Here is a 15,222-nt window from a genome sequence, read left to right on the forward strand (position 1 = left end):
TATTGTGCTCTTTCCTTCATGACCGGTAGCAAAGCAGGTTAACAGCAAACTTCCAACCCTATCCAAAGATGCACTCTACACACTGTGATGTAATATATTCTAAATAAGAACCAAACACATCTCCCCCCTTTAATATAAGCTGCACCAACATAATGTAATAAATATGCAACAAACAATATCAATGCTAGTTGGAAAATAAATCCACAATCATAAAATAACAACGTAATACACTTCATGTAAACACACTAAAAATTCATAACTATTGTGTGGAGTTATCTCAATAGGAATGAAATGTTGGGCTTGTTGCCATGCTAGAATGTTACTGGAATGTTACTCTTTGAAGGAAAAGAGTAGTTGGGGCTGTGAAGCTGAGCTAGAGGTACCTGTGACTTTTTTCTACAATAAAGATATCTTTCTTCACATCTTGCGTGGCGTGGATCTTTACACATATGTTCTCAAATGTGTGCACATGGCTCACTTTAACTTGTAATCCTGAAATTTGTCAAGAACACATTTCCTTGATGATCTTCTAATTACATTACTCCGCAATTCCTTCACAGATGGAACATCAAGTATTCTGACACCTTGAACCACAGATATTGCAGCGTTGTTCCAACACTTGCCATTGTCTAAAGTTACAAAGTGCATTCCCATGCTTACTACCTTCTTGAGGCTAGTAAAACGACTGCCTTCTTTAGCAGAACCAACCTTGACACAGACAATGTCACCTTCCTTTACCTTCAGCACTCTAGATACACTACAGACATGCTTGTTTTGAGAGGCCTCCCTCCTTTCAGTCACAGCCTCCAACACCTCCTTAGTAGGCATCTCCTTCTGCATCCAAGTGCCGTTCAACTTTGACACTGGAACTCTACCTTTCATCAAGATGAAAGGAGACACCTTGGTTTCCACATTAGGGGCAGTACTGATCGCCCACACCAATTTCCTCACTCCCAATATCCAATCCAAACGATTTAACAATGACAGCGGAATATTCTCCTTTATCACCCAGTTACAACGCTCCACCAGACGATTGCTTTTGGGATGATGTAATGATGTTGTGGTGTGCTCAATGCCAAAACCCATAAGGAATTCTTCAAACTCAAAAGAGACAAATTGTGGCCGATTATCAGAAATAATTTTGTCAGGCACACCTTCTCGCAAGAACAACTTCTCCAACATATTCTTCATGGCATGAGGTGATACTCTTCACAAACGCCACCTCCGGCCATCTTGAATGATCATCACCACAATGCCATACTTGACCTGGCTGTTACATACACCTAAAGGACCAATTATATCTATAGCCAACCTGGAACACGTCTTTTCAGGAACCGTAACGGCACTCACTCCACTGGGAATGGTTACCTGTGACTTGTTGCTGGCCACACAAACACATTTCCTGATGAAACGTTCAACCTCCCTGTCCATTCCTGACCACCAGAACATGCATCTCACTCTCCTCTTCATAGGTCCTCATTCCTATATGACATTCATGCACCAAAGTCACCACATAGGACCTTAACTTTTCAGGAACAACTAAAACATCTGATCTGTACAGAAACCCCTTAACTACTGAAAGCTCTGGATCAACAGGTCTATTCACATCTAACAAGGCCTCTGACACTTTTCCAGTTGGCCAACCACTCCCAATATTAGTCATTACTTGTTTAAGAGTACTATCCTGCTGCTCAGAAATAGCCTCCTGAACTACACTTGACAACTCCTTTACATACAATCTCATCATCCTTCCCGGATGCTTCAACCTTCTGACCTTTACCGTGTAAGGGTAACCTTGAAAATAAGTCTGCCATCACATTTTTAACTCCAGGGATATACACCAGCCGATAATAATCCTGTAACCTATATTGTCACTTAGCAATTCTCAGTGAAGATCTACCTACTCCCTTTCTAGTAAACAAATCAACCAACGCTTTGTGATTCACTTTTATCGCAAATTCTGATCCCCACAAATACTGCTGTTAATTATCTACACCCCACTGCAACCTACCGCTTCGCGCTCTACCATCGAATATGATGCCTCAGCACCTCTTAAACTCTGGCTAGCAAAAGCAACAACTTAATTTCCTTCCATTCCTCCTTTGCATCAAAACTGCACCCAACCTGTGCAGGCCTGCACCAGTGACCACAAAAAAAACGTGGATCCTTAGTATCAAATGGTTTAAGCGAGATAGCTTTAGCCACCACTGCTTTGATGTCCTTAAATTACGATTACACTCCTCATTCCATACGTATTTCTCGGCCTTCTTGAACAGAGCATGTGGACCACGTGTTCTCTCAGGACACCGTGGAATGACTCGTGCATAGAACTCCATCAGACCCATGAAAGATAGCAACCTGTCCTTGCCATCCAGAAGAGGATGGTCAACGATGGCCTTTACCAAAATCTCTTTGGGCTCTACACCTTGCAAGGATAACGTGTGCCCCAAATATTCTAAAGTCTCCACGCCAAACTTGCATTTCTCTGGCTTTAGAGTGACATCCTTCTCTTTCAAGATATTCAAAACTTGATCCAGTTTCTTATCATGCTTCTTTTCATTCATTTTTTTCCATTAATCTCTGAAACACAGCAGAAGCGGAGGCCAACCCAAAGGGGATCCTCTTGAATTGAAAGGCCCCTTCAGGCGTCATAAAGGAGGTTAAATGGCATGAATACCGATCCAAGATGGCCTGATGGTAAGCAGAAGCCATGTCTAAAGTGGAAAATACCTTGGCTCCTTTCACCCGGAAGCGCATTTGTGCGATGTTGGGTAAAGGATGACGGTCAAACCAAATTCTGGAATTCATATCCCTCAGATCCACACACACGTAAACTTGTGTTAGGTTTGCGAGCCAAAACGACCGGCGATAACCACTCTGAACAATTGATGGGCTCAAATATAGCATAAGCACAAAATGTGTTCAATTCTTCCTTTAATTCTGGTCTAATCATAATTGTGACTCCCCTGGCCTTGTTTAGGACAGGTTCTGCCTGTGCCTAGAGCTGTATATTATGTCTGAACCCTTTGAATTTCCCAAATTGGTCCGTGAACACTTTATGGAATCTCGCTTCCCACTCATTTGCTCCCAAAGCCCACACAGCCATACACTCCTCCTTCAGTACAACTTGTTTGGATCCAAAATCATTACAAAGTTGTGCTGCTCTCATCAAGCCAACAAGGATAAACCATACTTGTCAATGTATACAATGGCGCTAGACATGTTCCCTTTGAAATATACAACTGCGTCAAACTCTCCCATAACCTCTATGGGTTTTCCACCATACGCCACTGGTTCGATAGTGGAATTCTTAACAACAATATTCTTCCTTTGGAAGTTTTCCCAGTCCTCTGCCCCAATGAGCGTAAAAGGTGACCCCACGTCAGCCATCAAGTATGTGTACACACACACAGACATGGAATGTCCTTTCTTTTTACGAATGGCACACATCTAACCAACTGCAGGACAAACACTCACATTTCATAAATGATAGGCACTCTCACAACTGTAACATCTCAAATTCTTAGATGTGACCTTGCTCTTCTTGGGGTTTTTAGTTCTCAACTCAGCCACCACCTCTTTAGGGGAGGATTGGGACACAAATATTTGCGCCATGTAGGACACCGTATTTTCATTCCCCCAGGTAACTCAGTGGCTTGTTTTCAAAGACACATTGTGTGTAGTCAGCAACACTTCTTGGGCTTTCGCTCTACAACTTAGTCTCTAATCAATTCATCTTCAAAATCCTTATATTCGCACGTCGCTGCTAAAGTTCTTAGAGTGCCCACATAATTTACCACAGATTCAACAGGTAACTGGGGACATCTGTAGAATTGATGTCTGTCCATGACTACATTTTTATGGGGTTTACACCATTCATCCAACATCTTAAGTGCAGATGCGTATTCATAAACTGCATCTCCTTCCCCCACCATCGTCTGATGTCGAAGGTGCTTTAAAATTTTCCTACCTCACGGACCCAGACAATGTTTCTACAACGCAAACTTTTTCATGTGCTTAAAATCATACCCATTGATGACATCCAAATTTGAGTCAAAACCTTCATTCCATTGTTCCCCATCAACCGAAGAATGTCCAGGACTTGGTAGAAATGAAGGTGGAGAAATACATACAATTTATTTCAATGGACACTCCGGTTCCTTAATTAATCAGTCATGAAGGTGTGAACATCACGGCATAGACGTACACAGTACTGAATATGTGGCTATACTTAAAAATAGCCAATCTATATGGTGTGCATATTACCATTAATAACAGTGGCACATGCACATACTTCCGAATCAAAACTACGTATGATGTGCACGGCACCTTATTAGAATGCTATTATGCAGGGAGCAAGATGCGTGTAACTTCAAGAATTTGATAACAGGTGTCTGTGCCCCTGAACACACACTGCAGCAATTAATCACATCTGAGGAATGAATACGTAAACGGAAAGGTGAGCACGTTACAGAATGCACTCTGATCACATTGAAATCGGACTAAAATGCTGTGTATCGTGATGCTAATGAAATCTTTTAATATGGCCGCTTCTAAGATGCATTTGAGTCAATGCACACCAAGTGCCTGGCTGTGAGATGGCCGCCTCACGCAGACGTCACACGCAAAAGAGGAGCTAGAACGCAGCAAAGTATCTTCAACGGGTAGAATTCCACTCCAAAATGGCTGCTGGTATGATGCGTTGATGCGCCACAACACCCATACCTGCGATTTCCAGCACCAAACTAATTCATGAAACCCTGCTGAACAGTGCTCTTTAGGATTCCGCTGTATTAGTGCAGGGATGGCCGGTAGACGACAGGAGAGATAGGATTGCCCTTCTCAGAATGTCTCCAGCATCAAGTCTGCTTCCCCACGCTGAAGTTGCCACACAGGATCAAAGGGCTACATGCCAGATCGTCTCCATTGAAAGGAAGCACTACCCCAAGGAAATATTAAGTTTCTTTGTTGTGCTCTTTTCTTCATGACTGGCCGGGAAGCAGGTTAACTGCAAACTGCCAACTTTTTCCAATGATGCTTTCTACCACATTGTGTGGTCTAATATATTCTAAATAAGAACCCGACAAAAGGTAGGAATAGGTAGGAATAAAAAGAATTAGGACTTTCTGCCTCGCACCACTTAACTAACTTGTTCTAGAAAACTACGTAAATGGTGGTTTTGTAGTGGGTGGCCTGGCAGCCAAGAGGACATCCTCCACTTCTGGAGGAAGGCAAAACAGCCATTTGCAGCTGCAGCATTTGAGTACTGGGAAGAAGGACTCGGCCATCCTGCTGCAAAAGAAGGTCCACGAGTACCGGAGAGGCTGAGGTGCCGGAATTGTGAGTGCCAACTGATAGGCATACCAGAACATCCTTACTTAATTAGGGGTGATCAGGATCAGCTGTGCTCCATCTTCCCGCACCCACAAAACCTCAGAAAGAAGCAGTATGCTGGGAACATGTACAATAGGCCCGGAACCAACTGAACCTGAAGGCATTCCCCAGTAAACCGTTCAGAGAGCATGACACAAAACTGAGTACACTATCTGTTCTGGGCCTTGGAAACATCCACAAATGGATACAACAACCTGAAGATCATGTCCATTACCTTAGGGTGTAGGTTTTACCTGTGGTCCTCCAGAGAAAGGCAACTCAGAGCATACTTTTCATGCTGAAAGAACCAATAAGGTGAGTCGCTATCTGGATAATCCCCATAGTCTGTGGACACTGCCACAAATGAATAGTCTCCCATCATAGGGTCTGTGAACCTGGACAGTCGTGTCAATTGATATAAAGGACAGTGGCGGTGTTGAAAGACAGGTTATGTCTCTCTGAGATGGGAGGAAGGAAGGCATTCATAGCAAGGCACTCATCACAGCTCCAGCACATTTATGTGCATGTACTGCTCTGACATGGACCAAAGGCCTTGCGCCATTACATCGCTCAGATATGTGCCCAAGCCCGCGGCTTTCAGAGGGGTGAAGGGATCCTCCACTGAAAGACTGGAGGGAAACATCCACTAGTGCATCCACTAGTGCAGATCCAGATGGCTGATCTAAAGAACTGTACCAGAGCTAAGAGACATACTGGATACAGGAGCCACTGGTTACTGTGCACTGTATAGGTCCTGTGACTACTGGCGGGGACAACAATTTTACCAGTCAGTCTCCAAGTGTGTAAATGCTTAGCCTCCTGACATTTGTAGTGAAGTCGTTACTGCCTGTACATTCGTAAACTCATGAAGAACAGTCATCAGTCCAAAAATTAGGGTCCTGAAATAAGAATGGTGGGACCCCACTGTGTACCTAAAGTAAAGGCTGGGGCAGGAAGGGTCAGGAGGTGAACATAGCACTCCCCGCCTGCACCATATTAAGGCCAAGCAAGGCAGCACTCTGGGACAGGATCTTGAAATTAACCTGTCCAATAAACTAGTTCAAAACATGGAGATGCAGGATGCATCTCAGATCGCTGCCTTCTAGGGGACTAAGAAGTAAAGGGAATAGAATCTAGTGTGCCTTTCTTCCAGAGGTACCACCTCAACGTGCCTTTGCAGAGGGAGAAATTCAGCTTCCAAACATAAAAAACTTGCGCTTCAGAAGATGTCATAATGTACAGAGAGTGGTACAGAGGGGAGAAAAGAAAGGGTATAGCATAGCCATTGTAGATCAACTGGATCATCCAGCTACCCATTGTGATCGTCTTCCAACTGGTGGAAAAATGACACCCCTAATACAGGAAGGAAGTGCTTTATGGAGGAGCAGGGGCATTGAGGTTTGGAAGCAGTAGAGCAGCAGAAAATCATGGGATAGGATCTATTGCTGCTGCTGTTGATGATAATGGCGTCCCCTAGATCCACCCTTACACTGAAAGGAGCCATACAGCTGCTTGGGTCTTTGGAGAGGCTGCAAAGGTTGACATTGCTATAAAGGTTGTGAATTGGAGTATCTTTGAAATTTCCTATATTGTTGCTGGAACTGCCTCACCCGGGAGGCTAGGCCCAGTGAGTGAGTCACAGCTCTGTGGTTTTTGAAGTCTTCCATGGAGAAGCCTGCCTTCCTCTTTTCTTGAGAGTTGTCTGGACATCTGAGAAGGACTGTTTCCATAACTAACAGTGTATTTTGACATCTCCAGAATCCAGGCTGCTCTTCAGGAAATGTTTTGGAGGCATCCAAATCGGCACTGGCAAAGTGAAAGAATGGCTTCCTCATGCAGTCTGTAAAGTTGATAAACATCAGTTTGTCTTTCACCTCGGAGTGTGCACATAATGGATCAGGAATTGCTCACCATGCAGAGGCGGAGGCTGCCAGAGAAAATAGTTTGTGGCCCAGAGAGTCCAGCCTTTTTGATACTCTATCAAGAGGGGACTTTATAAATGCATCTGAGTTCATTTTCAAGGAAGAAGTGTGGACTGTTATGCTTTCTGGAGAAGGATAAGACAATAACTTTGCCTCAAATGGAGCAGGTGAATGTCATCTAGCTATTTGGGAGTGGACTTCTGGGTACAAAAGCGCTTCTCCTAAACAGAATAGGGTCTAAAAGTGTATCATTGAAGGAAAGCAAAGCCTCTGAAACTCTAAAGGACATTTGTGTCAAAAGATTAGATTTATCTGCCATAGAGACATAATCCAGCATCTGTTTTAAGAAGGGAGGATGCCAGGCTCAGATTCATCGTCTTCTGTACAGCCACAATAACTACCAGGCAAGACCAGGGCATCAGAGTTGGACCTAAACAATTCTTCAACCCAGGCAAATTTCTAGGCTTTGGGAAAGTGCCAAGAGTACATCAACTTCCAAGTCTTCGAAGGTGGTGTTGAGGATGAGTCCATGGGCAGGGTCTGAAGTGTCATCATAGGTGGCACCTACCAAAAGGGGATAGCATCTTGGCAGGTACTGACTACTTCTTAGGCGCTGGTGTAGTGAATGAGCCACTTTTGTGGTCTGACACCCTATGATGACCCTCAACCACCACAATTTTAACTGATTTTTAGTGTGTTATGTTACCCTAGCCTTAATGTAGGATGGGTTTGCATATGCCTGCTTCGCTTCTGTCCTGTAATCTTGCTGTCTTTTAGTAGAATCGTCTTGCCAAGAATACAAGGTATGGGATGTTGAGGTGCAGTGTTGTGGGTGATGGTGCACACATGTGCTCAATGTTGGGATACTGAGGGATTAAGTGTATAATGTTATTTGCGTTAGGTGAATTATGACTTTGACCTATTGGCTTTGACGTGGTCTAATGTCATTCTGTTTTCTGACTTTACCTTGCTTTACGGCAGTGCTGACTTTTGTCTTTGACATGTTCTCATGTCATCTTGCTTTTCAATTTCATCTTGCTTTGGGCCTTTCTGTGTGCATGGCTTAACTAACTCCATTTTCATGCTGAAGCCATTTTCTGTGCCTGCACGAAGAAGAGGGCATGTTTTGCTTTCCTCCTGTTTTTCACACTGTACTGACTAGAGAGAACTGGTTCTTATCAGAGGAATGTGCATGGTCTGTCTCGGAGCCACAGCAAAGGCCTGATCAACCGTTGCAGCTGCCTTGGAGCAGGCTGGTACGGGCTCTCATGAGAATGAGGGGGGCGAGGCTTGCTAGAAGATTCGTTGTGTTTAAATTTGTATTAAAAAGGGGAGCCTACTCTGGCCTGGTGGAAGTTCACGCCGTGGAGCAGACGTGCCGTCACGGAAGAGTGGAGGCTGGTGTCACCTCTGAGCCTTCGCCCGGTTCAAGCAATGGACTCCCCTTGAGCAAAGTGGGGTGAAATGATGAAGCAGTAGGTGAGGTGTCTCTGCTACTAACTGTCTCTTGATTCTTTACTGATTCTCTCCTTTCCTTCTTAATTTCTGATTCTTATATCCATATATATATTTCTACATATATATTTGCCTTGATTGTGTTTCAATCATACTAGTGATATGTTAGAGTCTGCAATGATAGGTGCATTTGGCTTACCATGTGGTGCTATTTACTAATAAATACATCCCAGATATACCAATTCGTCTTTTCCTTGTAGCAGGAGGTGTGGACTCTTCTTGGCCAAGTATTCTGTTGCAGAAGGATGGGTGAATTTCCTTCTGGCAGGTAATTGTGTTATAGGAAGTTGTTCTACTCCTGGCAAGTGATGTGCATAGTATGTTTCGCTCTAGAGAAGTGCTGTGTATATATTGTTTTCTTGCCTTGCCTTTGGGGGAGTGTTGAAAGTTTGCCCACCTTAGGAAGTGCTGTGTATATGTTATATTCCATAAGTTTGGAACTGATATTCTCTCCCTGGGAAAGTGACGGTACATACCTTGGTCCAGGGGAGATCTGAGCATTACAGCTGGATCCGAAGCTCATGGCAACACAGGAGTAGGGATGTGTTAGGGTCAGAGCAGCCAAATCCACAGAAGCAGGCTTCACTGTTGGGGGAAGAAACCCAGAGTGTACAAGAGGTGTCCTAAATGAATCCAGTATGGCCAGATGAAAGGTCTCTGTGCTGGGTCAATGAGAGTCTGTAACTCTGGCTTCTTTTGCTAGAATATTCTCTGACAAGGAGGAAGAATCTAGAGGCAGGAACTAGCTTTGAGACTTTGAACCATCCTGAAAGTGGGACTGTTTTCGTAAAGAAAACGAAAATTGCTCCTATCAATTGCACTTTTGATATTTTTTGTAAGACGGGACTTTTGGGATATTGGCCAAAAATAGGTTGGTCTCTGGCTTTCCGATGGTCTTTGAGTGTATCAGTGCACAGGTGATGTAGACTGCTAATTCGTAGTCACTGTTGAAATTGGTAAAGCACCAAGACCAACAACAATATGGTGAGAAATAACAGGAACCGATAGAAGCATGCCAGTTGGTGCCTTTTATTTCCTGAGGGCATCACATCCTGGGTGGGAAAGTCGTGGTCAAGATTGCATTGCGTCACCGTGTGTAACTGAGGAACCATTACTGGGGAAAATGGTTCTGGGTGGTGCCTTCATTCATAAGGTGATAAAGCATAAGCCAAGGACTTTGCAGGAAGAATTATTATTAACCGGTTTCAGCCATTGATAGTAGGGGGAAGAGCAGCCTCAAGCACAGCGGCCAATTTAGCAGTCAATTTACAGATCTAGCATCTGTTCTCTCCACAAAGACAGTGCTCAACCCTTAATTTCAAGGAGAAAACAAATATAATGGAATTGCACAGGTTTAAGAAAAACAGATGATAGTACAAGAAATAGCAATTGATTAAAGGGAGATTCTGAATAGAAAAAATGGTGAGTAAACATCATTTTATCTACAGGGCCGCTCGACAGAAACAGATGGAACTTCAAAGCAGTTACAACTGAGAGGATAATAGAAAACACAGAACATAGTTGTAAATTGTAATATAGCAACCCAATGCTGCATTCCAAAAGAGAGGGATATCGAAACAGTTTTCCAATTGACATTTTTAATGGGGAGTCCCAATGTACAAGGTAGGAAGATTGAAAGCGGGATCTACTGTCCACACAAAAACAGTGACAAAGAACTCTTTTATCAACTTTCATCCCAAAGTGTGGAAAATTGTCTCTTGGGAAGTACCACTGGGGTTGCCTCAATACAGCAAATTAGGATGGCTACTGATATTATTAGTTTGGTCTCTATTTCAGGACTAATAGTTAACTGAAGATATTTATCAAACAGGATGGGATGCAAGCAAGATAGAAAAACATGTCCACGGAGTGAGATTTACAGAAATAGCCATAAAAAAGAATCACTTACCTCCTCTGAATAGTGATCTGAGGGTAAAGGAGGATAATCACACTGTTCTATCTTCTTACACAGAGAGTACAGGTTCATTTTGTCACCATAGAAAGGGCTTTGTAGTGCAGCCATCTAAAGAAAACAAGAAGAAATTAGGATGTACCTAAGCTTTCTCTGACAGACAACATGTCATCCTCATGCAGTATGGATGTGGCCTCAAACAGCTTAAGGCTATGTTCCCCACTTACTTACCACACAAACCCATGAAGCCTGAATCCACAACCCCTCCCATTCCAAGCAAAGGCACCTTATTAAATATTCATCTGGATGAACGTATCTGGCACGGTGAGGTGTAATATGAGGAATACTGCAAATAAGGGGCTGCAAGAAAGAGTTACCATAGGGCTGAATGAGTACTTGCTATTCAAACAAATATCTACTGCTTCAATCTCTTTAATTTGTGCATTTTCACTTCCTGCATTCCTATCTGAGCTCCTTACGCTTGTGTTTTATATATTGACTATCTCAAAGTAATAATTTATACTCTGGGCTGAAGATTCACCCAAAAACATCACAGAAGGTATTAATGAGGACATTGACTACAGCAACATTGGTTTCAAATCACTCACAAGGTGACCTACACATTCAATTTGTCACAATCTAGAACTCATAATCTCATCCATCTCTAATCTCATGATCTCAGATATAAATAACACCTCGGAATGGACCATTCAAGCATCCACAGCTTCATCAATGATTAAATCATTTCCAAACCTATATCTTCAGTTCTCTAGCTCACAATTTATACCAACTTGGCAACTACACTGTATCAAACTAACCAATAAATCATTATTAAGGCTTCTAGTTTTCCGCTTTTACTGATTTTTACAGATAGATGGAGACCGAAAACAATCTATTTTCTGTCTCTATTTTTAAATGCAGAAAAAATACAGAAAATTAGTTTCTTGTGAGTGGCACTCCTTGTTGTGCTTCATGAATTCCAGGCCAGCTGCTAAGCAGGTAGACACAATAGGGATTTAAAAACAGAATGTGATTCACTTAAATACAGACATATGTTAACGTACATTAATATATAATGCTAATATTTAAATGTGGGTGTAGTGTTTTGTTGTATGTGGCTGCTTAATTTGCCAAAACGCGACAGGCCTCAAAGTGCATGCTTATCAGCTTAATAAATGTGGAAATATACCATTTTACCACTCCATTTTCCTCAAAACATGAAATATATACGGATAAATACAGGCAGAAATGTTAAAAGAAAGAAATACCATAAAACTGGGAGCCCTAATCGTTATGCACAATCTTGTATCCTTAATGATCAATGCACTCCTCAAAAAACAGGCCAAATGCAGTCACCACAATGGCTCTAACACTGGGCATCCTAACACAACAAAACCACTAGATTAGGTTGTTTTGTCTCCTCCAACTATATCCTGAGTGATGTCCTGTAAGGCATGTGACCGTTGTATGGACACCACCATTATAAACATCACAGGAGAAAAATGCTCACCAACGGGGACAAAGGCCAAGTGTGAACTCCGATATTCTAGAACTTTCTGTTACACCTAGAGGAGGCATTCAACATAGTTGACCATAAACCTCTCTCATCATAAGGCTGGTGTCATATGCAGCAGAGGGTAGCACAGCCTTTACATGGCTCATATTGTGCAAAGTCGCATCTTTCAAGTCAATTTGGTTACTTTCCACCTCATAAATGGGTCTTATTCTGTGTGGAGCCCAAAGAACAAGTTACTTACCTCCGGTAAAACTTTTTCTGGTGGATACAGTAACTGCCTGTGGATTCCTCACCTTTTGAATATACTCCATGTGCAGCATTCCACAGAAACATTTCTCCATAGCTTTCCCACCTTGACACGGACGTCATAATGCCATGGCTCCACACCTGACTCCGTGTGACGTCATCGGGGCAATAAGAAGACCTCAGCATGCTGTCAGTTTCCACTCATTTATTCCATGCCTTCAAGAAGAATGGGTGAACCAACATTTCCAACAAGCAGGCGTAGTATACAGTACATGTCCTATTAACAAAATAACCACATGCAATTGAATTACTAAGTCAATAGAATCTTCATGAGTTAAATCTCATAAGTAATATTCATATGAAATATATACAAATAAACCAGTTTTTGAAATAATCAGACAGGCAACGGGAAGGCAGTTTGGTCAGTGAGGAATCCACAGGCAGATATTGCATTCACCAGAAAAAACGTTACCGAAGGTAAGTAACTTGTTCTTCTGATGGCAACCTCTGCCTGTGGATCCCTCACATTTTGAATAGAATCCCCAAGCAGTCTGCATTCGGAGGAGGGTGCCTGCCTGCTTTTACCAAAAAATCCTGTAATACAGAACGAGCAAAATGGCCATCCCTCCTCATCTCCGAATCCAAGCGATAATCCTCGTCCGTGGACCATCCCCCACCACATGGGACAACACCTGGTGGCCCTCCACCCTCAGAAACTCACCCACCCCAACGGACCACAGCCGGAACCTCAGCATCATTCTAGACTCCTGCCTCACCATGATCCGCCAAATCAACGCCGTCGTCTCCACCTGCTTTAACTCCCTTCGCATCCTCCGTAACACTTTCAAGTGGATCCCCCCCAAAGCCAGAAAAACCGTCACCCACGCACTCATTACCAGCTGACTGGACTACGGTAACAACCTCTATGCTGGAATCAACAAATCCCTGCTACACAAACTCCAGACCATCCAGAACAATGCAGCAAGACTCGTCCTCGGCACCCCACGACATGAACATATGACCCGACAACTGCGGGACCTCCACTGGCTTCCAGTCGAGAAGAGAGTAACCTACAAGCTTCTCACCCACGCCTATAAAACCCTTCAGAACATCGGACCCAAATACTTCAACAAAATAATCTCTTTCCAAGTACCCAAAAGAAACTTCCGCTCTGCCGAACTCGCCCTAGCCGAGACCCCAAGCATCTGCAGAGTCAGAGCAGGTGGGAGACCCATCTCCTACATTGCGGCCAAGTCCCGGAACGATCTCCCAGTCTACTTCAGACACTCCCCTACCCTGCACACCTTCAGAAGGAGCCTCAAGACCTGGCTTTTCGACTGGCCCGGAGCTCCACCCCACCCTCCCCCAAACACCTTGAGACCCTCACAGGTAAATAGCACGCTTTAAAAGCCATGATTGATTAAATAATGCTTTGCAAAAGTGTGAGGGGAGGCCCAAGTTGCCGCTTTGCAGATGTCAATCACAGGGACACATCTCTCCAAAGCTCAAGTTGAACAACATTTAGGTCTGGTAGAATGAGTTCCATTACGTACAGGTGGCTCCTCCTTAGCCATGGCGTAGCAAATCTTGATGCACACGATACCCACCTGGATAAAGGTCACTTGGGGGCTGCTTTCCTCTTCATCTTGCTCACATATTTAAGGAACAGCTGGTCGTCCAATCTGAACTAAAGTGTTCTGTCCATATAGAAACTCAGTGCCCTCTTCGGTCCAAACGAAGTCTCTCCTCCTCCTTTGATGGATGTTAGAAAGGGTGGAAAGTAGGCAAGGCAATGGATTGTCCCAAGTGAAAATGAGTGACCACCTTAGACAGGAAAGCAGCTCTGGGTTCTAAGCACCATCATATCTGCATGGAAGTATGTGAAGGAAGGCTTAGAACTAAGAGCTTGCAACTCACTTATCCTTCTAGCAGATGTAATAGCAACAAAAAATATAGTTTTGACGGCAAGAAGTCTCAACGGGCAACTATGCAAGGGTTCAAAAGGAGAACCCATAAGAAATGTAAGTACAAGATTAAGATCCCACTGAGGAATTATAAACGGAGTTGAAGGAAACTTACTAGTGAGACCCTTAATAAATCTCATAACTATAGGGGACCTAAAAAGTGAAGGCTAATCCGGCAAACAAAGAAAAGCCGATAAGGCAGATAGATTCCCTTTAACAGGTGCAACAGCGCAACCTTGCTGCGCCATGGATAGTGCAAAACTTAAAACATTTGATAAGAGGGCTTTCAAAGGGTCAATTGACTTCTTTCAACACCATTTAACAAATTTCACCCACCTGCGAGGATAGACCATCTTGGTAGAGTGTCTTCTGGCCAAAAAAATAGCATCCACCACATCGGGTGGGAGAGAAAAAGAACTCCGGTTGCCACGTTCAATCTCCAGGCATGAAGGTGCAGGCTCTGGAGGTTGAGGTGTAGAACCTGCCCCTGCAATTGCGAGAGGAGGTCTGCCCTGAGTGAGAGATGGAGCAGAGGGCAGAATTAAAGGTAAAGATGTTCCATGTACCAATCCGGGGCTATTAATATGACTTAGCCCCGTTGTTGGTGAATCTTCCTAAGACCCCGAGGAATTAAGGGTATGGGAAGCAACGCATAAAGAAGTTGAAGACACCAATCTAACTGAAACACGGTTCCCTCCCCACCCCTCCACCCCCCACGCTCCGTGTATCAGATACTGGAGGCAGTAGAATGATGGTCAGTGCACATTCTCAATG

General features: G+C 43.5%; 1 protein-coding gene across 6 annotated transcripts in view; it reads right to left on the reverse strand.

The window, feature by feature from the left end:
- The window catches only part of NEK7 (NIMA related kinase 7), a 331,966-nt gene that overhangs the window by 57,060 nt on the left and 259,684 nt on the right, over positions 1-15,222 (reverse strand). For all 6 annotated transcript variants that reach the window (XM_085601827.1, XM_085601825.1, XM_085601826.1 and 3 more), the window contains one exon: positions 10,720-10,833. In XM_085601827.1, coding sequence (XP_085457953.1) covers positions 10,720-10,833 — 114 coding nt within the window. The remainder of the gene's footprint in view (positions 1-10,719; positions 10,834-15,222) is intronic.

The sequence above is a fragment of the Triturus cristatus genome, chromosome 4_2 (assembly GCF_964204655.1).
Source record: "Triturus cristatus chromosome 4_2, aTriCri1.1, whole genome shotgun sequence".
NCBI classification, from domain to species: Eukaryota; Metazoa; Chordata; class Amphibia; order Caudata; family Salamandridae; genus Triturus; species Triturus cristatus.